Below are 23,309 nucleotides of genomic sequence, written 5' to 3'. Positions count from 1 at the left end.
ATCTCTCTTGATTCTTTAAAGGAATACAACAGCTTTTTGACAATTCTCAAGCTCAACCAGGCACAGTTTGACATCTCCATGTTCACTATTTGTTCACATGCACCAGGAGAATTTACAAACTTCATCCTTTCAGTGAATCACATAATCAAACAAAAGAATTGCCAGAAAGCTGATTTATTCTTTTAAAAGAGGTCAGATCGTCAGTATCAGGAGTGTTATGTAAACAGGAAGAGAGATGTTAAAATGCCACCTTACACCATTTTAACAATCAGAAAAAGCAGTCTGATATCAGTCAGGTTTGATCACATCATAGCAGAACTACAATCGTTTTACGAATTCTTTGTACGAAAATCTATCAAATTTGGCTCTGATTAAGTCCATTAACATACAAATTATAATATGAATACAAAATCACAATCTATCACTGTGTTACTGTATATACAGTGTAATTACTTTACAAAAGACTAAATGGAAGTGGTTTACTGCAAGTGCTATTTGATGACAGGCAGTGAGAGGAACCAAGGTGGACTCAACTCCAGAGTTCATGTGTGTGTGTCCCACTTCAAACAATACTCAGACATTCACACCTAACAAAGGAAAAAGCCTGTCTCTCACCGGTACTTTTTTTTTTTTTTTTGCACTTTCAGTAACTTTAACTTTACTTGCATGTGTCTACCGTCACCCTCTCCCGTTCTGGTTAAAGAACGCTGGAGTTGAATCAGCCTTGTTTGGTCCTTGTGCACAGCGAGGAAACCTGAGGCTCCAACACAAATGTTTCCAGAGTATCTAAAAAAGACAGGGTGCACTTTCTTCATCATAAAGCCGCTACAACCCACAAGAAGTGTGGAGAACACCTTCTGTTATATTGCACCCGGTGTTTCTCAAACACATGGATCCATTTCGAGCCCAGTGACAGAAACAAAGTGAGTCAAAACAAAGCAGCCGTGACAGAAAAGCAGGGATTTGTGCTTCATGCATTCAGAGTCGAGAAAAAGAAATGGTGAGGAAACAGTGTTGAGGAGCATTTTTTCCCACTGAACATGCTTAAAAAACAGTGCATTTCCAAAGCATGAACGCTGCAGAGCCAGCGCTAACAGTCAGGTTGGTTTCAGGTAGGAAGCAGTAGCAGTGTAGAAGGTGATTACACATAGAAATTTGATGACAGATTTAGTTATCCTCTATGTGTACCCTCAACATTAGTTCAACAAATTTAGAATAATGCGATAAATAAATTTTTCATAGCCTCCCCGTACTACTAATAATTACACAAGTCCACCTTAATTACATACTTCTGTCCAAATGAATGAATAAAAAAGCACACTCTGAGTGTTATTATGAATGTTGCAGCAAGCAGCCAGCCAGCAAATGGCAGTGGCGGGGGTGCAGCATCGTAACAGAAGAGAAAACAGCATCCAAAGGAAGTGAAAGATAACAATGAGTTACCTTTTACATATGACTGTACAGCATGCCAGGGGCCAAGCCGAGCAAAGCAGACAGCTATGGATGGTCACTGGTTTAAGCACGATGGCTGGCGACATGTTTGATTATGCCTCTTGTGTTTGTGTGTGATGTGTGCATAGGTAAAACCGTAAAAAACACAGACAAATAAAGAGTCAAAGGAAGAAGACAGAAAAAAAAAGTCTGTGAAGAGCCAACAGAAGCAGAAAAATGCAGGTTCAGTAGAAATGTTGATACTGGAATTATTATCAAAAATACAGCTACAAAAGTGTTAGGGCCATGTTTATTAATCCCTAACTGATGCAAATCTATTCAAAGACTTTGTCCTTTAACTAACTGGAAATACAAAAGAGATTTCTACAAAAAGCCTCTACCACAAACATCCAAATTACAGTGCAACTTGCCCACAACAGACAGGAATCACAGGAAAGCTTGAAAAAGTGCTCGGAAGAAAATGACGCCAGCTCGGGCCTTGTCACAAAACCGAATGAGAAGGCAGACGGGCCAGTAGCTCCAGTGTTTCTCCTCCAACAGATCCCAACAGCTTGCACATTAAACACACATTTCAACAAAGTCAGGATTATAATTCTAAGTACAACCATTCCCTACTGAGGACATTCCAATAGACTGTACAATTAAAGGGGGAAGAAGTTCAATGATCTGTGTTAGCTTGGTGGTTTAGCACAGTAAAAACTGTATAAGACCACGGGTAAAACCACTCCCAAAGGAGCGACCACAGACCGGAGGAAAGACAAACTGTATATAACATCTGACATAAACCTGTGGTCCCATTTTAACTTCCGTGTCATCCCAGTGAAATCCCTTAATAAACTTCAACTATTTTATCTTAATGCCCTTCTATTGCACAAGACAACAGACAAATCATTACAAAGGCTTATTCTACAATTAGAAAACTACAAATAGTATGACTAAAAACACTGAGTTTAATGACACAGAAAGGCAACAGATCCTGGTCAACTCAAGAGTTCCTGAAATAGGCTAATGTGCACTGCACTGCACCTACAAATCCATTCACAAAATCATATGCTACATACTCCTAATTAAATGAAAGATGTTCATTTTTAGAATCAGAAATTCTACATTTAAAGGATAATTAACAATAGAGATATTAACAATTACCTACATAATTAAATGTGTTTTTCTTTAGATTCAATTCCCTACCCTCCATACATAATGAGTATTATTCGTTTGCACATTAATCTACATTGATTTACAGTTTTCTTCACATTATGGCACAGCGTATGGGTTAAACAGGGATGAGTCCCCTAATGAAATACCGCCTTGTGTTTTTCCTATGATTACTTCTGATTAAACTCAGCATGGTAGGAAAAAGGTTTGCATGTAAGATACAAACATTTACATTTCGAAGGTTTAGAAACAAAAGACTTATTATTGATTCATCTAGAAGTAGGACGGCTCTTCCTATTCACAGCTGACACTAAATGTGTCAATTTCCAAGCTTAGAAAAAGTGATTGAATGTGTTTAGGTAGATAAGATTATAATACAGCTATCCTATCAAAGTAATGTGTCAAAGCAGACTGGAATTATAATACTCCATTCTACTCTCATAAGTTGAACTAGCTTCATTTAGTCGATGTAGTTGCAACTTTTACAAAACTGGTGATGCCCAGTGTGAGGTTCAACTACCCACATATCTTGTCCCCTCAACAGCTGAAAACCCGACCCCCGAGATCTTCTTCATTAAATCGGTAACAGCCCTCCTCTTCCTCCCCATCCTCCCCCTCCTCCAGCTGCAGACTCCCAAAGGAGAACTTGCTACGAGGCACCGGCGATGAGCTGACACCGTTTGAGTTGACTGAATTCATGGAACTCACTGCAGCTGGATTGCCGTACATGAGCGGCTGGCTGTACGCGCTGCTACCGGTGTCGGACTCGGTGTCGCTGGTGTCAGTGCCGCTGCTGGTGGAGCCATCGATCATTTGGACCGGCTGGTTTAGGTTGTTATGGTTGTTACCGGGTTTTCCCTGACGACCAAACAACCGCTGCACTGTGTTGGAGCGCACCTGACCTGGCACTAAGAGGTTCCCCTTATGATTACCGTTAGTTATCATCGTTCTGCGCTCCACTGGGGCAGAATTAGGCGTTTGGGTGTGCAGCCCCACGCGATGTGAGTCATGATGGTGGATCGGGGTGGATGTCAGCTGGCTCAGAATGAATGGGTCAGTGTCAGATCGATTGCGCATGTTGTTGTTGTTAAATGGCTTGGCAAAATGCAGTGGAGTGCGGTTTGAGGTGATCGGGGAGTAGCTGCCGTAGTGGTTTGGCGGCACAGGGTGGGATGATGGCGGTACAGCCGGCATTTCCACAGCGACAATCCCTGGCCGTTTACTAAAGTAATGACCGCCATCATCCCAGCGTGAGGCCGAGCGTGGCTGACCGTGACCGTTGGTCATCTCAGCTTGACTGAGTGAGTTTGTGCGTGGATGGAAGCTACTGATAACCGGACTGGAGCACTGACTACGAGTCCCAGTTCCTAACGGCCGCCCCAAAGCCACACCTCTCTTGTCACGACCCTGAAAAATTTCATCCAGCAGCGTGCTATGAAGGGGAAGACGGCCATGAAACGAACCACCATTTGTTAAAACTTCATCGTCTGTGAGCTCGTGGCTTAAATTGAACTTGTTTGGAGACTGATCTACATTGTTTCTGTTACCCATCATGTCCTGCTGTTGATGCTGTTGAATCACGCTCTGGTGATTAGTGTGGTAGAACCCATTTACAGCCCCAAAAAGACTCCCAGCCTGCCCCCCTTTGTGACTGTTCCCCCCAACACTATGTTTGTTCAACGGCTCATCCTCATTGCTGTCATTTGCATTGCTGTGGCCCCTGGTAGCCCTGTTGGTTTTCATTACATCACATTCACTGTCTATGTCACTGCAGTCTATGTATGGAATAGAAGAGCTGCTGCCTTTGTTTGCCCTGCAGGTTGGACCTGGGTTGAGGAGGTGCTGGTCCGGCGCTGATCCGGTGCCATGATGGTTCTGTCTGGGCTGAGTCAGATCCGTGCCTGGCGCCGCTAGCACATCATGGAAGCCGTTGGTGTTGGATTGGGATGTCAGGGGCTCCTCAGAACCATTTGTTTCAGCTTGGTGGCCCAGTCTGGCTGAGTCCAGCTGGTCTCCTGCTAGCGGGATAGACATGGCACTCTACCAAAAAAAAAACAGAACAAAGAGGAGAGAAAGTACAATATGACTCAATGTAGAAAAAAAGCGAGTGAGTTGAGGTGAAGCATTTAAAGCTCTTATTTAACTGGCTCTAAGCTGAATTGGTGACTTTGGATAAATTGTTATTTACAGGAACAGCCTGGGGGACTAGTGAGCAGAGTGAAAGCCCACATTCACACCGCCACTCCCCAGCACTGCCTTGAACAACAACTGTTTTGTACTTTAAGCCAAGAAGAGATAGAAAGAAGCAATAAAAACAAACACAAAAAAGCTGCAAATGTGAAAAAACCTTCACAAAGAACTGAAAGAGTCCGACTCAACAGAGGGGTTGAATTCTCACAGAAAATACAAAGAATCATGCTGCCATCTGTTAGAGTTTTAAAATGCATTACCTGTTTTGGCACTTGTGACCGGAAAGAAGACGACTGAGGGGACATGCTGCTATTGGACAGAATCTTACTGTGCTTCCTGAAGTGAGAAGAGGGACAGATGTGATCAAATCATGTGAAACCACTCAGGAAATGGATTAATTTCATTTGTGGCTTGTGTCCACACCAGTAATTGATGCTGATTGGTTAAAATGAAACACAATCTGGGTAGGTAGAGTCTAACAGTGATTCCTTAATTTGCAAAGCATCCTATAAACATGCTGTGAAATTACTCAGACCCATGGAGATACACACAAATGAAAACGGAGACAGTTTTACCTTTCAAATGGAACCTTCTTGAACTCGGAGTCTTTCACATAATCGATGATCTGTTTCTGGGTTCGACCACTGATAACGGAAGAGCAAAGCAGGAGACAAAAAAACAAATTACAAATACTGACGAGAAAGGAAGTATTCATCAACTAATCATTTATCTTTCCTTTCCGAGTGCCCTTTTACCTAAAACGGAAGGAGGAGCCCCTGGTAAAGAGGATGGGTTTGGGTTTAGGCTTAGGCTCCTCAAACAGTCTGAAGAAGGCGTGATACTCTACACAGATCTTCCAGAAAATCTTACAGCAATCCCTGCTGCCCATGGCAAACTCCAGTGTGTCATGGTGGGCATTTTGCTGGAAGACGTGGAGGGGAAATGTTAGTATGGACCGAAAAAAACACAAGTGAAGGAAGTGTGTGGCTTTATTGACTTACACTGGGATCTGCTCTCAGCTTGATTAGGAACCTTTTGCGTTTGAAGCTAAGTTTGCGAATTTTGGACCAGTTGAAGGCGTTAATTTTTGTGTAGCCCTAAAAAGGAGGATGGAAAAAAATGGGAGGTTAATCCATGAAATAACATCACCTTATGAAATAAAAACGGGAAAAGAATAAGAACGAAAACAGGATTTAATATTTACAGGATTCACAGATTTTCAAGAAAAATATTACACTTTTTTTAACAGAATATTCTCAAAATCTGACTTGTCTCAGTACATTTTAATTGACAAACTCAGCACAAAGCAACGTCTGGTGTTGAAAAGAACATTTGGCTCAGAAAGCCCAATTATACAAGTTGCCATATCAGCTCAATTATCCAGATCCTAACACTGATAAGTTGAAAGAAAATTCATGGTGAGGAAATTGTGCAAGTAGGGCTTAATTGGGGTCAGTGTGGTCAAAAGAGTCTGCACTGCCTCTTAAGTTCCAAAGATTACTGGAAGAAATATGAGATTAGCAACTAGACTTTCCCAAAAATATATGGTCTTCACTTTGTTAAAATCTGACAAGACATGTTAAATTTCAACATGCAGTTAAAGGATGACTTTGTGTCTGGAAACCTTCAACATTCCTTTCATTATTTCTTTCATTTTGCAGAGAACACTGCAGGACCTTACAGCTCCCACCTGTCTGTCCAAAGAAAACCATTTTCAGACTTTTATGAAAGTTGTTCAAACCATAACTTATAGCTTTACCTGGAAAACTAGCACCCCTGTGTGTGCCACAGACAGACTGAGCTTGGTGCCCTCGCGGTCCTTGGCTGGATGTAAGCGAACGCCGTACATCTCCAACCGCCGGCCGATTTCTAGCAGCTGGTAGTCGGATTCTGCCGGAGTCTGTCCACTGTGGAGGAGAACCAATAGTCAGATGGAATCATTAATTATATGTCATAACAACAGGCATTCTAAAGCAAAAGAAAAGAAAAAAGAAAAGTTATGATATTATTAACATGTGCCCTGTTGGCAGGTGTATATATACATCTCTCATACATGTTTTTTTTTAAATTTTGTATATATATCTACACTTCTTTTCTTTTAAACTGTTTTGCACTACACACCACAAGAAAGTTGTCTCTTTTAATTTCATTGTACATATGTATAATGACAATAAAGACATTCTATTCTATTCATCTATTCTATATACACAAATATATAAATATTATATCAACTCTGGGGTAGTAACAGAAACTGTTACCATAGCAACAGCTACAGTGATGATTTCAGCAATGGTTAGCTTTCTAGTTTAGTTTTAGTTAAGTTTATTTCAGACACAAACATAATACAAAACATAGGAAAAAACCCCAAAAGAAAACAAGACCAAAAAATAAATAAATAAAATAGAAATAAGAAAATGGATCTGTTGTGCCTGAAAGGGAGTTATGAAGTTAAAGAAGTTCAAATCCATCACTATGAGCTTATGTGTTTGTTTACATGTTTCAGATAATAAGAATGAATCCAGTTTATGTGGGCATATTTAATGTAGCAGGATGACTGAATTACAGAACAGCGGCCAAGATATGCGCTCTATATACACTAGAAACAGCTCTCTCATCTGGTGGTCACCCAAAACATTTGACTGCAGAAAGTGTAAGAATAGGAGAGTGTGGTTAAAACCTTGCTATCCTATGTCAGATTATTAGTGTATATTGACAAATGAGCACAAAAGACATGCTGTTGCCATCGTATTGAAATATTTGATTGGAAGGTGATAGGTTAAGTTCACATTGTCAATAGAAGGCAAGATGATGGAGTGCAAATATTACCCTGAGTGTATTTAATATGGATTTAACAGTGATAGCAAACCTCGTCTGCTTACACTGCTTAGACAAAATATCATTTAGAATTTAAACAGTGCCTAAAATTGTGTGTGCTTTTGCTTTTTGTGTAAATAAAAAATGAAACAAAAACACAAAAAACGTGTTAATCTTGGTCATATTTTTAGTCTCAACACGACACACTTGTGATATTTACTTATCCCTAGAGTAATGTGCTCTGAAAATGTGATTATATGATAAAATCTGATAAGAATATTTAAATATGACTAAAATATGACTTACATATGAGTACTTAATGATGTAAAAATGCGTTAATACTTAATGACTTGTGTGAAATGTGTCCCAGATGAGAACCACTGCAATAAAAGGTATGAAAATTGGTGCAGTAGTTTGTTATCCTGCTGACAGACCAACAAACCACTGACATATTAGGGGACGGTGGGGCCTTGGCAGAGGTATGCACCATCGGAGTCCCCTTCTAGTTGTGAACATAGAAACAATAAACACTCTAAAAATACACCACGGGATCACATGTCAATTCCCACTATGGGCGCAAAGAAATCAGCCACAAAAGAAGTTTGTTTCCTCACAAAATCTGAAAATAGCTTCCTGTTTCCTGTATAAGCTGCTGAATTAGCCACTTCCTTCCTGCGTCTGCTGGAGGAGGGTGAGAGATTGAATGGGAGAGGGGAGAGAAGGAGCCCACAGAAAGAGAATGGGTTTGTGGTTAGCAGTGTGAGACGGTCTGAAGCGGCCTCAATGCTAACATACTATGACTAATAACCCAACAATCAGTGGTTTGGGTTTTCTAAGTCCTTGACTGTGGTTGAGCAACATTTTAGAAAAGGATGTGCATTTCTAGACAAAAAAAAAAAGTGTCATTTTTTGTTAACAGCTGTGGGGTAAGCACAGCTGTAATGATGAGTAAAGGTGTGTAGTGTGTATGCAACGTGATATGAAATCGCATAAATATACACAACACTTTTAATTGGTGTGTTATCTGTATGCATTATAAACTTTCCGTGCGTATGTTCACGCCGCGTCAAATACCACGCACTTTATTTTATTGTAATTTTGTTTTTTCTCTTCGCCTTTCTGCCCAGTTTACTCAGTTCTTGTTCTAGTTATTGTTACCATTATAATTATCACCATAGTTGTTATTGTTAGTATTGTTGATATTTTATTGTGAGGGTCTTTGCCACCTTCTTCTTCCTTTTTCTCTCCCTTCACTCTTTCTTCTCCTCCCCCCTGTTCTTTTTTTTTTTTTTCTCCTCCCCATTCCTTCATGTCAGGTCCGGCACTGAAATGTGGTTCAACAAAACTCTAAATAAAGACAGTAGAATATCAAGGGGAGCCTCATATACTTAATGAAGTTTCCCTTGGCAAAGCAAATTGGTTCAGCGCCAAAAGGCAGGCAGACTACCATTCTGCTGTTATGATGCTGGACAAGACAAGTTAAAAAAAAAAAACATGCAGAGGGGTTAGGGTTATGTGAACTGGACATCTTGGCATAAATTGACACGCGACTAAATGGCGTTGAATAACATGCGAAAGGACAAAAATGTGTACGTATAGCATGCCAAATGCTAACTGGTGTGACATACAACACGATTTCATGAGATCAGTCTTGTGTATGTGTGATCCCAGGGGTCCAAGTGGGGTCTTTGCAAATATGCACCTCTGCGGGGGAGAGATTAAAAGTGTATGTGCATGTGAGTCACTGTGTAAGTGTGTGAGCAGTTGTGGTTTAGGAGATAAACATCTCTGCAGGAAACAGATTTATGGGCTGGGTGTAAGGGGTGTGGATCTACAGCATTTAATCCATGCACATTTGAATAAACAGATACATATCTCAGTGTTAGACTTAATACATGTGCACTGTATTTACATGAAAGGCAATCTGGACTGACACCTTGAAATCTAGTACCACCCAAGAAAATGACCCTAAATCTGACTTAACCGCAGCTCAGTGATGTTTTGCAAGCAAGGATAATCTTGGCTGGTTTTTGCAGGCAAACAAAGCTGCTGCTGTAGGATTTGAAATGACCTGAGGTGTTGTTTTGTACTTCCTGTAAAGGCTAGATTGTCTAAAAATAATCACAGCTGGCGTTTCCAATGTCATTTTTGCTGAATGTGCATCAATGTCAGGCTGATACTCACACATGCTGGCGGTGACAGTCCATGATCTTGTCCCGAATGGCGTCCTGATCCGGCAGGTACTTATTGTGGAGAAGGTGCTGCCAGCTCTGGGTCTCATCGAAGTCTCCAATCTCAGCTGATGGATGGGAAAGAAGTACCAGGAGAGAGCGAGAACACAGTAGTTACTTTGAGTGGAACTGAAGAGAAGTGACGGTCAAGGTGAGGACATGATTAAATAAGAGTGATGAGGAATAAGCAAAAGTGTGAACAATGAGGAACTTCTATCAGTCTGTCCTCCATGTTTTTCTCCATCTAAAGTCTATTATACTTCATTTTAATCTTATTCGAAATTCATCCCAGGCTATTCTGATGTAGCTCGGATGAAGTGTGCCGATGTGTGTGTGTGTGTGTGTGTGTGTGACTCCATCTGTTCAATATCTGCAACAATAGCCCCTCATACTGTACCACCTGCAGGCACATATACAGCCGTTACCATGGCAACCGAGTGATATTCTTCTTTAGCATGCTGTGCAGCAGCCTGCCACTGTCTGCAGGACTGAATCCAATCTATATACACTACATGTTCTACCTTTATCTATAAGATGTACACAGATGGACTGACAAACAGCTGCATGGCCATGATGATGCAAAGAAACGCGTCCTGAATGTGGGATGGATGGGAGGGCTGTTTTACTGCAACTTGGACCAAACCACACAAATATTTTACATTTCTGCTTCTTCTTGTTTGATTCATCTGTTTAGGATTTTAATGATTGCAATAATTCTTAAGCTTCTGTTATTTTCACTAATAAGTTTCCAACAACTACACTGAAAATAACTCCATCCAAATGCACGTTTCTTTTTTTTTTTTGGAATTATCTTTTTATAATTCTTTTCAGGCAGCTTTATCTTATCAGCTTTTTACATCATGTATATCATTTCTATATATGTAAAGAAAAACAAACAAAAAACAAAAACATACTCATACAGGGGAGCAATGACAGAAATGACAAAAATATACACAGTAACCTAAAATAGAGTTAATGGGAAATAACAAGCATATTTCCCATTCCATTCCTAAACGCACATTTCAAATAAAAATAAAGGTTTGTTGTACATTTGGCTGTGTTGCACCTACACTGAATGATGTGGGAGACCATGAGGGCCGCGCTGGTGTCGTTACAGATGAGGTGACCACAGGCCAGGTCACGTTTAATCTGAAGGGCGAACAGATACCTAGAAAGAGAAACAGCACCATTGAAAGACACAACCGAGTAAGAAATTAAAATAGAAGAAAAATAGGAAAAGGGTTATTATTAGGTTAATGGGTGCTCTATAAATTCAACATTTATAGTGTTAGAGGCACTCGGTGTTGACACCACATATCTGCTGAAAATATCCTCGTGTTAATGACACTGTTGGTTATTTAATCCTCATAATACACAGGCTACTACACCTTACACAATATAATGTATGCATATGACTGACAACACAAACCAAACACACACATAAAAGCGCATACTGTGACAAAATTGCACAAGCATTGTCACTTTACAGCTCTTCCTGTAAACAATTCAGAGCATATTTTAGGCCAAGAATCATCATCATAAACAGACGTTGTGGTAAAAATAAGAGAATTCATCACAAGTAATTTACAGATTCTCACATAAGGGCTTTAAAACATAGAGCCTTGCTGATTCACGGGTCTCTACAGAGTGTTTCAGGGTACATTTGTGCTGGCTGCCAACATTCCCATTAAATCTGTGTGTGCAAGAGTGTGATTAATGGCGCAAAGTGATTAAGTCTCTAATAAAGTTAATGAGGCTTTTACAAGTTGTAATACTTTATTTTAGCCTAGGGTATGCATTAATGACATTTAGAAAAAAATCCATCAGAAAACCTCCTTCTGCTTCCTGATTGACCGGTGTCCTATCTTTCTAATATATCTTCCAAAACCCTTCTCTTCCATCTGTCCCTCCATTTATTCTGTCTGCTCCCACATTACCAACAAAGGAAACAATGACACAGTGAAATGCTGCGACAGCCAAACAAAGGGAAACCGACCGGGAGCCCACTTCCCGTTTAATGCAGGAATCAGCTGGCACACTCTGAGACGACATAAGCGCAGTGGAATAATAGACCGGAGCCAGCTGAAAGCCCCACACTGTCAGTGGAAAATACGTACAGCAGTATGAAGTGATGATGATGTTTTGTTGTGGTGATATTACGTCTTCGATCTCAAGAGGTCCCATTGCAGATGAGAGGCACTACGCACACTTCCGGCTTGGCTTTGGTCTCAAGTAAATCCAGCTGGGTGAACCACAGCATCATGGGAAAATACAGACGTGTGTGTACTAGAGCTGAAAATCTAAGTTCTGAATGAGCAACCAACTGAGAAAGACTTAGACTAAACAAAGCAACAGAGCAGATATGATGGTTCTTGATCATTTACACCAGTGTTTTTCAACCTTGGGTTCAGGACCCCATGTGGAATTCAAATGGGGTCACCTGAAATTTCAAGTGATTGATAAAAAACAAACAAACAAAAAAAACCTTACTAATAAAAAATATATGGTGAGTTGACAAACAATCCCAATACATACGAGACATGACAAACTGTGAAGCTCAAACTGAAGCACTGTGGTTCTGTTTATCTTTCAAATGTTCATTGTGGTCTGTTTCAGATGCTGCAGCTCTTTCATAATTCATAGTTTGAGTTCTTGTTTGTTCAGTATTAACTGTCAGCCTTGTAAATCCAAGCTGGACTGACTGTACATATCCTGACCAAGGAAAATAAAATTCTCACTTTGTGCAGTAATCTACACCTGGCTTTTCTGCCTCCGTCCACAATAATATACATTATATAGACTAAATGTCATCTACAATTAATATTTATTTGCAACATTGTACAGCAAACTACAACATGATCAAAAACAAATTAATTTTAGCAAAAAAAAAATGTCTCAGTTTATAATGTATGGGGGCGCCAGAAATTTGCAATGTTAAAATGGGGTCACAAGCAAAAAAGATTGGGATTTGGGAACCATTCATTTACACCTACACCTTTGAAACCAACTGCAGCGCAGATACTCAAACATATATTCAATAATGTCAGAGTTCAAGGCCCTGGAACACTCTACCCTAACCTGAGCACTTTAAATCTGTTTTAAAGACGCACCTATTTGCACTGGCTTTTAATACAAGTGTGTGACTTGTATGTCTTTTTATCTTCTGGTTGTGTTTTTAGATATTCTTTAGCCTATTATTCTGTTTTTATCAGTTTTAGTATATCTTATCATGTATATCTATATATTTTTACTAGTTTTATCATATCTTGTATATTAACTATATCTTTGTACAGTACTTACGTTGTTGTAACTGTGCTATATAAATAAACTTGACCCTGACCTAATGGAATCAAGGAAAAACAAGCTTCTCCTATTCACTGTAATACATCAATATGTCTGTCAACGTCACTAACTTGAGTTTCTTTGCAGTAAAAATGAAACTATAAATCAAAACCCAAAGTTGGTAACAGCTCTCATCTCCTGGTAAAAAAAACTAAACAAAAATGTTTTCATGAGCCTGTTTCCCAGATGACAAACTGTTCAGGGAAGGAAAAACAAAACTCTTTACTGTGTCTGATGTTATGTGGATGTGTATGTTATAAATGGTAAGTGGTTGACCAAGGACAGGAAAAAAGTACAAAAAGAGACCCAAACATATTGTAATAAGGCGTCTGCTTTATGTTTAGATTCAGCTGTAAACCATAAATGGTACTTAAAAATCCCCCAGGACTTGGCTGAAGGAGTGAAAACACTCTGGTCAGACAGAAAACCAACAGCAACACACGGTGTCTTTTAATTTAGGCAGCACTTCGTCAGATAGGTGTGGTTTGTGTGTCGGCAAGACCTACCGAGTCAGCTCCTCCATGAGCTGCGTGTGGTCGGGCGGGAAGAACTTCACCACAAAGCGAAGGATGGTGTTTTTAGGTCCTGAGGAGGGACACGGAGGAGCATGGTTAAAGAGGGGAGGAGACAGGAAAAGACATGGTACGTGACAGTAGTGGGGGTGAAAAGAAATCTATTTGCAGATTTTTATAGATGTTCTCACAAAACTTCTTCTGGGATATCCTCATTCATTTTTCAATTTAGTGTCCAATTTAGAAAGATTCCGTAAAGTCCCTCTAAGTATTACAGTTAGGAAAAGACTGTAATTCAGACCCACTGGGCATGACTGACTGGTCTTAATACACAGGCTGTCATAAAAATATAATCCTTAAAGAGCTTTGGGGAATACATCTTTTTAATATATATAATCATTTATATAATCATACATACAACCATTTATATAATCCATATCTGGAACTCCCTCCCTGACTACCTCCACAGTCGCTCCACAGTCATTGGACTTGTTCAAAAAGGGACTGAAGACTTTCCTTGTTTAAGCAGGCATTTTAAATCCAAACTGACTCAGGGCTGCTACAAACCGATTACACTTAATGTATTTATTGCATTTTAACTGTATTTTAACTGTATTTTAATTGTCTTGCACTGTAAAGCACTTTGTGACTTCCTGTCTGTGAAAAGTGCTCTATAAATAAAATGTACTTACTCACTTCCTGTTATAATGTTTTGTTTTACATGCAGTATTTTATTTTAATGTGGTATTTATTTATTTTTTTTTAGTTGGATTTTCTTTTGAATAAAAAGTGCTTTATAAATGCAATTTATTATTATTATTATTAGTAGTAGTAGTATTAGTAGTAGTAGAAGTAGTAGTATTTCTGTATAGCAGGAGGTTGCTATGAATAAAAGAGTGTTACTATGGGCATGGCTCTGAACATCACTAATATGAACTGATATGTGCTAAAATGTCTTACAAAAGTGAATTGTAAGAATTTCAGGAAATCACCTGAATATTTTTCTCTTCTTTTTCTTAGTTGCGAACTAAATTCATGAATGTTTCAGACTTGTATAATATACAGACAGATAAAACACTTAAGAATGTCTTACTCTGAATTTAAAGATCAATATGCTGTTGAAATAATCCAAAAAATCGAATGAATATTCTACGAATCATGTACGAATGAAACAAGATGGTTATTGGTGGTTTTAAGACAAAAATTATGCAAAAGATTAAAAAAAAAGCAAATCAAGAATGAAACATAAACAACGCAAAAGACGAAAGGCGCAACAATAAAAATGTGTATTTCACCGTAGTGCAAATATGCCTGTAACAGAGGTTTGAGAATATCTGACTAAAATGAATCCTACAATAGTAGCATCATTCAGCACTTCAAATGTTTTCAACCTCCTTTATGTCAGTCCTAAAGCACTAGGTTTATTTATTTATTTATTTTTATATGAACATTTGCTGATACAGCTTCATATGGTGCTATTGGGCTGATTCACAGTTCTAATTAAACATGAAGAGTTAACCCTTAAAGACCTAGAACTACTTTTATGTTGACTTCTATATTTATTTGTGTCTGCATCTAACCTCATCTACGTTTTTAATTGGAAAGCAGGTACTTTCCTACATTTAATTCACTGACCATGAAGATGATCAAAACATATCATTAACTGAACATAAAAACAAGTGTCTACAACCACTGTCCTTTGTCAGACAGGTTTTCTTGGTGAATCAGTTGCAGAATATGATGGTGTTTCCACATTCACCACAAAGCCTCTGAACATCCCAATGCATCATACAGTATGTGGCACTGATGAAAAGCTGAGAAACTGTACATTATGTGAATTGTTTAATTGTATCTAGAGGATTAGTGGTTCAACAACTATTATACATTTTCGATCAGGGGATGGTTTTGGTCGCTATAAGGTTATTCATGTTTATGTATGTGCAGGTATATTCACAGTTAGTCTGAAGAACATTACAAAAACAGACATTTTAAATTAAATTTTATTCATTTTAAAACCAATATCTGTGCAGAAATGACTGATTTCATTGGTTAGTATCTATGTAATAAACAGGAAGGACATTTAAAGGTCTGTTGTGACTGCTCTGTTTGGGGTCTCTGATAATCAGGTGACTTTACCATCATCTAAGACACAGGCTCTGTCATTCTGTTCCCTGTTTCCTACTCAGATGGAGAGACTCTGCCTCGCTTCAGCGTACTACCGCTAAACATCCCAGGAAGAGCAGCTGCCGAGGTGTGCAGCAGCTAATGGGGATCAAAACTAATAAACCATAAACTACTGCAAAGTTTTTTAAGATATGGGGCCCTTTTTTTTAGACACATTCCTGAATAATGAGTAATCATAATTTTTTTTTTTTTTTTTATCAACTAGCACAAATACGTCATGGCAGATGAGGGACTGTGTTGGGCCTGTGACATTGAACTACATGGAGATAAATGGGATTACTTTGAGGGGATTATTTTATTTATTTATTTATTTTTATTTAGGAATTAATTTGTTTTTTTCCTTTTTTTCTTTTCCACAATGTACAGTTCTGTATTATTCATTGTCATTATTGTTTGCTTTATTTGTAAGAAAAACTTAATAAAAAGACAATGGTTAAAAAAAAGGTTTGTACATGTGAGCTCTGGTACTTACGTCTGATCTGTTTCAGCGTCGGCTTGAGGAGATCCAGCCACAGCTGCAGAGAATAGAGCACATAACTACTCAATAAAGTACTATCATTTTATTAAAGCACATCTGTTCTGATATGAATTAAAGAATGAATGCCAATAAATATTTACATTTAAGAACACAATTTCTATTCTAAATGGTCTCCAATGGTTACTGGCACTAAATTTGAACTCTCCAAAAGCACTACCACTGTACAATTCATGGCCTTCGGTGTATCCATCATGTTCATACCAGACTACAAAACCCTACTATGTCTAGTAAGCCTTTCTTCGATCTGAATGTGTGCAAGTGCAGACAATGTTGTCATTATTTCTCTGTATTATATCATCTGTTCCACTGATCCAGTTCAGGACTTATGCCTGAGGCTTCTTGCCAATGCACAGTGAGCATCTGTGTATGTGCACATTCTGGTGCCTGTATGAGTATGTATGACACTGGTTCAGTCCATCTGCCTTCTTTTTATGAGCTCTAAAAGCTTTTTTCCTTCCACGATCTAAGACAATAGATGAGTGACAGACACACACCCCTGGCATGTACACCAAGTGTGTAAAATATTACTACCAGCTGTCGCTTGAGGAAATAGGTTAAGCAAAGGAATCCAGGTGAAAGCCATGATCTACGTGGATGAAAGGATGATAAGAAAAGGGTGTTTCATGGTTTTATTCAAGGTCTCTGTGCAGCTTATCAAGAGCTTCCCTTGAAACCTGTGTACCCATGTGAAAAAACACGAGGCTAAAGTTAAAATGTGGGAAACAGAGACAGAAACCTCGCTTCGAGTGCTTTGCGCAAATTGAACCACAGAGATGAACATCCTCTCCATGTACAAACATTTTAGTGGCTAAAAGTAGATCAGTGTAAGTCAGGCGGTTTTTAAACCAGAGGCACAAACAAGAGAAGATCCTTGTTTGCATTTCAGCTGAAGCTGCAGATGTAATAAAGTATTCATTCCAGAGGCTACTTTGAGGAAACCTGCTGAGGAGTGGAAATGTGTTGTTGACCGTAAGTGCACATCAACTATTTCCTGAGGCCAAAGAGAGATAACAGTGATCACTATTCACAATATTTGCCAAATCAGTGAATTCCCACTCTTCATTTCTGTGCATTTCTTACCGTCATCTTGCGTTGGTCCTGGTATTCCAGCCCGAAATAGTCTCCCTCTGTCAGGTTGAGATGCGCACAAACCAGGTCAAACAGCACTTTACCAGGGGAACGTTGCTGAAGGAGAAGAGCAGAGAGGGAAAACAAATTAAGATTCCATTAAAATGAAGAGGAAGAGGTGAGAAGAGGGCCACTGCGTCAGAAAGGATCTCATCAGGGAAGTGCTCTTAATGGAATTGAAGGGAAGAGAAATGTTTTTAAGGGTTACTTTGAGGTGGCAGTTTTGCACCACACCATCTTGCTGTTTTCTTACTCTCTAACAACCTCCCTTCACTTAACAAGCTACTGACCTTTGACCCTGATGGGAGGTCCGAGCTCCAGGTTTGAGTCTAATGAACAGCTGGAGGCCGAGGCTCAGCTGGAGGTACCACAACACTCTGAAACGAGCACAATGCCCCCGGAGAAGGGTGTGTTTTTAGATCTACTTTGGCATCAGCTGGGCTCAGTCTAATGATGCTCTACTATTGTTTTCTGCAATTCAGCATTAAATATTAACAGCATTAAAAGCAACGCACAAACATGACGTCTTTGAGATTTCTGTCAATCCACTTGCAAACCTAAGAGTGAGCCCAAAATAGACACAGACGTCGAACTAAGCCCCAAATTAGCCTGGGATAATTTCCCCTAAGCTAAATGGTACAGTACGACCCTGGCAACCTGCATTTTGAAGAGTCGCACCGTGCTATTACGTGTTCAGTGAGTCCGATGAGGCTCTAGTCGACTTAATATGTAGCTATAATGAAAGAGTTCCTTTCTTTGACATGTACACACAAGAAAAAAACAGATTACGATCAACAGATTTGAGATCGCATAGCTTCAAGCTTCACTTGCAGACCCTATATACACACTCCTGTACCAGAAAAGATAGATGCGTACATATGTTATCTGTAATCTCAGTGTGTATGTAAGTCTGAATTCAGCATTTTTAAGTTCAATTTAAGTTCTGTTCGAGCAAATATTGACTGACATTGTGTGATTTTGGTGTCTACATGCACATTCTTAATGCACTGAGTAAAAGCACCACGTGGAAAAAGAAAAGAAAGGAAAAGAAAAAAAAAGAGGGGGTGGAAAGAAGAAAAATGAAGAGGAGGTGAATCAGAGTAGAGAGGGCCAAGTCTGTCACCATCTGGCTACCGTGTGTGTGTGTGTTTGTCCATCTGTTTCTGTGTGGTCAGTCTGTCTGCATGGCGTGCACACCCACCCCAGAAACTACACCGATAACATGTCAGTTACCCTGTACAGACATATTAAAACACACACAGACACAGTGACATCCCTGTTTGTGTGAAAGTAGACCTGACTGACAGGTGACAGGTCGAATACAAAGCCTGCACATCTCCAGGGTTTGGACAGCATCCAGTTCTGGCCTGGGGTAATCTTAGTTGAAAAGAGGTTAAGACGGGAGAGGTGAAGAGGAAGCGGGAGAACAGGTTGGAAGAGAATCCGAGAGCTACACATATTAAAAGACAGGAAAAGAGACAAAGACCAAAATAAAGACATCCTGCAACTGCTCCACCCGCCTATTTTACTTGTATTTGCATTTAACAGAGCTGCGGTTCAAATTAAACCTTGCATGGAAACTTCTGCGCTGAGCGTCCAACTTCAACAACACAGAGTCCAGTTTAGTGCAGTGCAAAACAATATTAGGTTTGGAGGGGACACAGAAGTCTTATCATGTGACCCAGAAAACACAGAGCACATGGCGAGACTGAAATGAGAGGGACATGATGGAATACAGCAACAGAGACAGAAAGGATAAGGACAAAGAAAAGCAAGGATTTCTGTTTTTGACAAGCTGTATGAGTAGTGCGACAAGGGAAATGAAACTAGAAATGGACACTGCTTCCACTTATTTTGGGCTTTTTTTGTGAGAACAATCAATTGTGTGACTAGAGTACACATGTAGAAAGGACAAAAAAGACAATCTGATAAAAGATAATGCATTTATTGCACAGATTTTTTTTCTGGAAGACAATTTTTTTTTATCAAGGTCTTTGCTATTTTCAAATGTACAGTCGTGGAAAAAATTATCAGACCACCCCTTGTTTTCTTCAACTTCTTCTTCATTTTAATGCCTGGTTGCACTAAAGGTCCATTTGTTTGGACAAATATAATGATAACAACAAAAATATCTCATAAGAGTTTAATTTCAGAGCTGATATCTGCCCATTTTCCATGTTTTCTTCATAATAACCAAAATCACCCTACAAGTCCTTACATCAATATCTATGGCATTGTACTGACAAAAACAGTGCTTTTCGACATTCCATATTTTCTTTTGTCTGTTTTAGTCACATGATACACACAGGAGTTAGTACTTGATTGCATATACATTGTGTTTGATGACTTTTGATGGTCTAATAATTCTTTCTGTGACTGTATTGCAAGAAACATACAACGCGAACATGAAACTGTTTTGTCAACCTCCTATCGAACTTATGACTAATATTTTAATAATTCCCTGTGAGAAACATGGTATCTTTGCCTAGAAAAATAAAGGCTATACAACAGCAAAAGATCATGTTTTTACAGAATATTATGATACCACATGATAATTTTTCTTATTATTCATTTGGGAAAAACTGTGTCTTTGTCCTGAATATGGAGAACATTTAGTCGAGGTGTTTGTGAGATAAATATAATGGGACAGAGGGTTATGTGACAGTGTTCCCACAACCTGAAAAACTACATGAGCCATCTTTATACGTCCACAGGGCTGACTGTAGCAAGTCAATCTTTAACAAGAAGAACTTAAAGACACCGAGTCAGAATTCCAAGCATGTTTGGGGGCAAAAGCAATTTCCTCCAGTATCAGTAAGCCCTTCTCCAATAACTACTGTAAGCCTGTACGTGTGCAGTAGGGAGATATCCCATATCACATTCAAGTAATGGAAGAAAGTGGAATGCAGATGGGAATGCCTTTGAGTGAATAGCGATGAAAACTTGAAATATTAATACCAGTTAAAATAACACAGGCTTCACGAACGAAGTGTTTCTGTGTCACTGTATAGGTCACTAATCTTCCAAAGTTAAACACCTCCAGAGAGATAGGTTTGGGTTTGAGAAGGATCTGTACTGAAAAGGTGAGAAAATAGGTGCGGTCATAGTCAGCCCAAAAACCTAAAAGCAACACAGCTGGCGGCATAGTACTGAAAAAACTGCAAAGCCTAGAGCCAAAACATCCTGCACCCATATGTGTTAACTGTCATATCTGTTACTGATTTATTTGGATTTTATTTGAATTTTAAATGACTTATTTTTTCTAGATTACTTCAGTGAAGCAGCTGAACATTAAAGGGAGATGTGAAGGATCTGAAACAAACTCACCCTCCTATTCCTGTTATGGATTGATGACTGAAAGTAGTTTATTTAACACTGCGAAAAAGCACAGAACTCTGAAAATACTGCTTTTCAGTGAGAGCCAAAGTTTCCTGTTCTCTGGGATAATACCTGCAAGTTTCCAGTCTGACCACTTAGTTCCTAATCCCCCCTGTCAACAGAGTCAGCTCCCTCTGTAGCATGCAATGGTCATGTTAAAAGGGTTAGGATGAAAAGTCAAGTCATCTCAGGCTCATCCTTTCACAGGAAACTAGAACTCTAAAACCTCAGCTCTGCATCGTTTCTTTGATCCTCCCTTATTTTCGTGAGGAACATGAAAAGTACAGGGAAGATTCACTTGAGAAAATATAGTCAAGGCTTTGTGTTTGTCTGTTTCTGTGAAAATTGGATGTTGGTGTAATTTTGTACTAATCGGTCATCCAAAAGCAGAGGAAATGCTGCCTCCTAAATTTAACTAGAACTTAACCCTTAAAGACCCAGAACTCCTTTTGTGTCAACTTCCAAATGTATTTTTCTCTAATTTTAACCTTTACCAAGTGATTTATCATCATATATTATATTATCCTCTGAAATTTGTATTTGTTCAGTGTGTTTTCATATATTTAATTCACTAACCATGTACATGTTCATAAAACTTCAGTGTAAATGAGAAAACTGAGGGAAATTTGACTTCTACAGCAAAAAATATCAGTCACTAAACAAAAACAAGTGTCTACAACCACTGTCATTTGTTCAACTACACTGATTTTATTGATTAATCAATGTTTCAGATGGTGACAGTGTTTTCATGTTCACTACGAAGCCTCTGAACGTCCAAATGGGTCATATACGATGACCACGAAAAGATGAAAAACTGCATTTTACACCAATTATTGACATGTATTGATAGGATTAGTGGATCAACAGTTCTTACACAGTTTAAATCAGTAGATGCTTTTGGTAGAAGGTGGATGTTTGAGTCTCTGAGGGTTAAAATGGAACATTTCGTCTGTTCTCATGATCTGTTCTGATCTTGGCAACAGTTTCACTAGAGGAAACAGTCATCCGGCTGAGGTCAAATGTGATATATATATATATATATATATATATATATATATATATATATATATATCGGCTTGTTTATACTAAAACTGGAGAGCATAAATAGGCTGTGTTACACTTACTAGTATACAGGGAGTGTAAAGATGTTTAGGCCTGAGGTGAATCTTTCAACATGATTCTGCAAGAGATAAAATGTCTAAAAATAAGTGGTGTGCATGTGTGTTGATATTTTGCAGCTGAAAAGAGTTGACCAGGTCCTGTGGAGCCAGACTGAAGTCCTTTCACTTCAAATCACAATCACTTCATTCAGCAACTTCCATCAATGAGTCTTTCTTACTCAGCCAAAAACACACACCACACACTCAGACTGACCTACACACACACCTGCACACACAAACTCACACAGAGACAGATTTTTATCATTCCTTTAAGTGTGATTTTGTCGTACTCAGCAGATATGGAACAATAGTGCCAACAGTGCACGCTCAAAAAGAGAGCAACGCAAAAAACATATGTAAAGTGCATTCACTGCAACCTGCAAAAGACAAGGTCAAGACTTTAAAGGCAGGGTCCAGTTTCACACAGCTGTCCTTCTGGGACCAACACCAACATGGCTCTTCCCACTTGAGATAATTAGAAGGCTTCTTTGCTAAAGCAGTAGGTCTAGAAGTGAGCCTTAACAACCAACTGTCCACCAATGAACTAAATTGGAATCTGGCTTTAATCCTGACGGCCACCATCCAAGTATCTATGCCAAAAATCCAAGAGGAGCTTTAAAAAGTCATCACAACACCAGACATGGGAAAAAGAAGAAAACACAATATTTCAAGTAGATCCTGCAATATTTCTGCTGTTAAAAATCTAAATTTCTCATTAAGAAAGATCTTCATTGATAAGAAAGGGCAGCAGTATCTTTTCACATCTTCAAATCACAAAAAGAAGGTGCCAATAAAACAGTGAGGCTGTCTGCAGCAGCTGTGGAAACAGCTTCCTCCTTCTGTTTATCTTTTATAAAATGACTCAGGCCCTTTTCACAGCAACGTAGACCCAAATTATAGTGGTACTCCTGACGCAAAATGTATGCTAGGGGGTTGTGTGTCACAACAAAGGGTAAAAATATCCATCATGGTCTTCTGGTTGCTTGGTTGTGGTGGTCTCACGCAGCGAGTGTTTCTGGTTTGTGTTACTGGCAATAAACAAGGCTGGAGAGGCCCGTCCTTTTATAAAGTATTTTTCAGGAATATTTAGAGTATGAGACTCTGCCAGCTGCACCATGATAACATTATGTAATGTGATTAGCGACTAGGAAAGATCTTGCCCTGTTTCGTCCTTGTCTTCCTTGCTGTCTTTGTACTTCCTTGGACTCTCTCCATCTTTTGTCGG

At 39.1% G+C, this 23,309-nt stretch overlaps 1 protein-coding gene across 1 annotated transcript in view; it reads right to left on the bottom strand.

Annotated features, from left to right (window-relative positions):
* LOC115433748 (FERM, ARHGEF and pleckstrin domain-containing protein 1-like) overlaps positions 1-23,309 on the bottom strand; it is a 58,834-nt gene that overhangs the window by 14,584 nt on the left and 20,941 nt on the right. Inside the window, exons 3-13 of the mRNA XM_030155230.1 lie at positions 17,499-17,603; positions 16,353-16,395; positions 13,691-13,769; positions 10,913-11,010; positions 9,796-9,910; positions 6,557-6,704; positions 5,799-5,894; positions 5,553-5,719; positions 5,373-5,441; positions 5,058-5,133; positions 4,434-4,647 (exon numbers count right to left, since the gene is read on the bottom strand). Coding sequence (XP_030011090.1) covers positions 4,434-4,647; positions 5,058-5,133; positions 5,373-5,441; positions 5,553-5,719; positions 5,799-5,894; positions 6,557-6,704; positions 9,796-9,910; positions 10,913-11,010; positions 13,691-13,769; positions 16,353-16,395; positions 17,499-17,603 — 1,210 coding nt within the window. The remainder of the gene's footprint in view (positions 1-4,433; positions 4,648-5,057; positions 5,134-5,372; positions 5,442-5,552; positions 5,720-5,798; positions 5,895-6,556; positions 6,705-9,795; positions 9,911-10,912; positions 11,011-13,690; positions 13,770-16,352; positions 16,396-17,498; positions 17,604-23,309) is intronic.

The sequence above is a fragment of the Sphaeramia orbicularis genome, chromosome 2 (genome assembly GCF_902148855.1).
Source record: "Sphaeramia orbicularis chromosome 2, fSphaOr1.1, whole genome shotgun sequence".
Classification (NCBI taxonomy): Eukaryota; Metazoa; Chordata; class Actinopteri; order Kurtiformes; family Apogonidae; genus Sphaeramia; species Sphaeramia orbicularis.
Note: the sequence above shows the minus strand (reverse complement) of the source record. Positions and strands in the feature narration are given on the sequence as shown.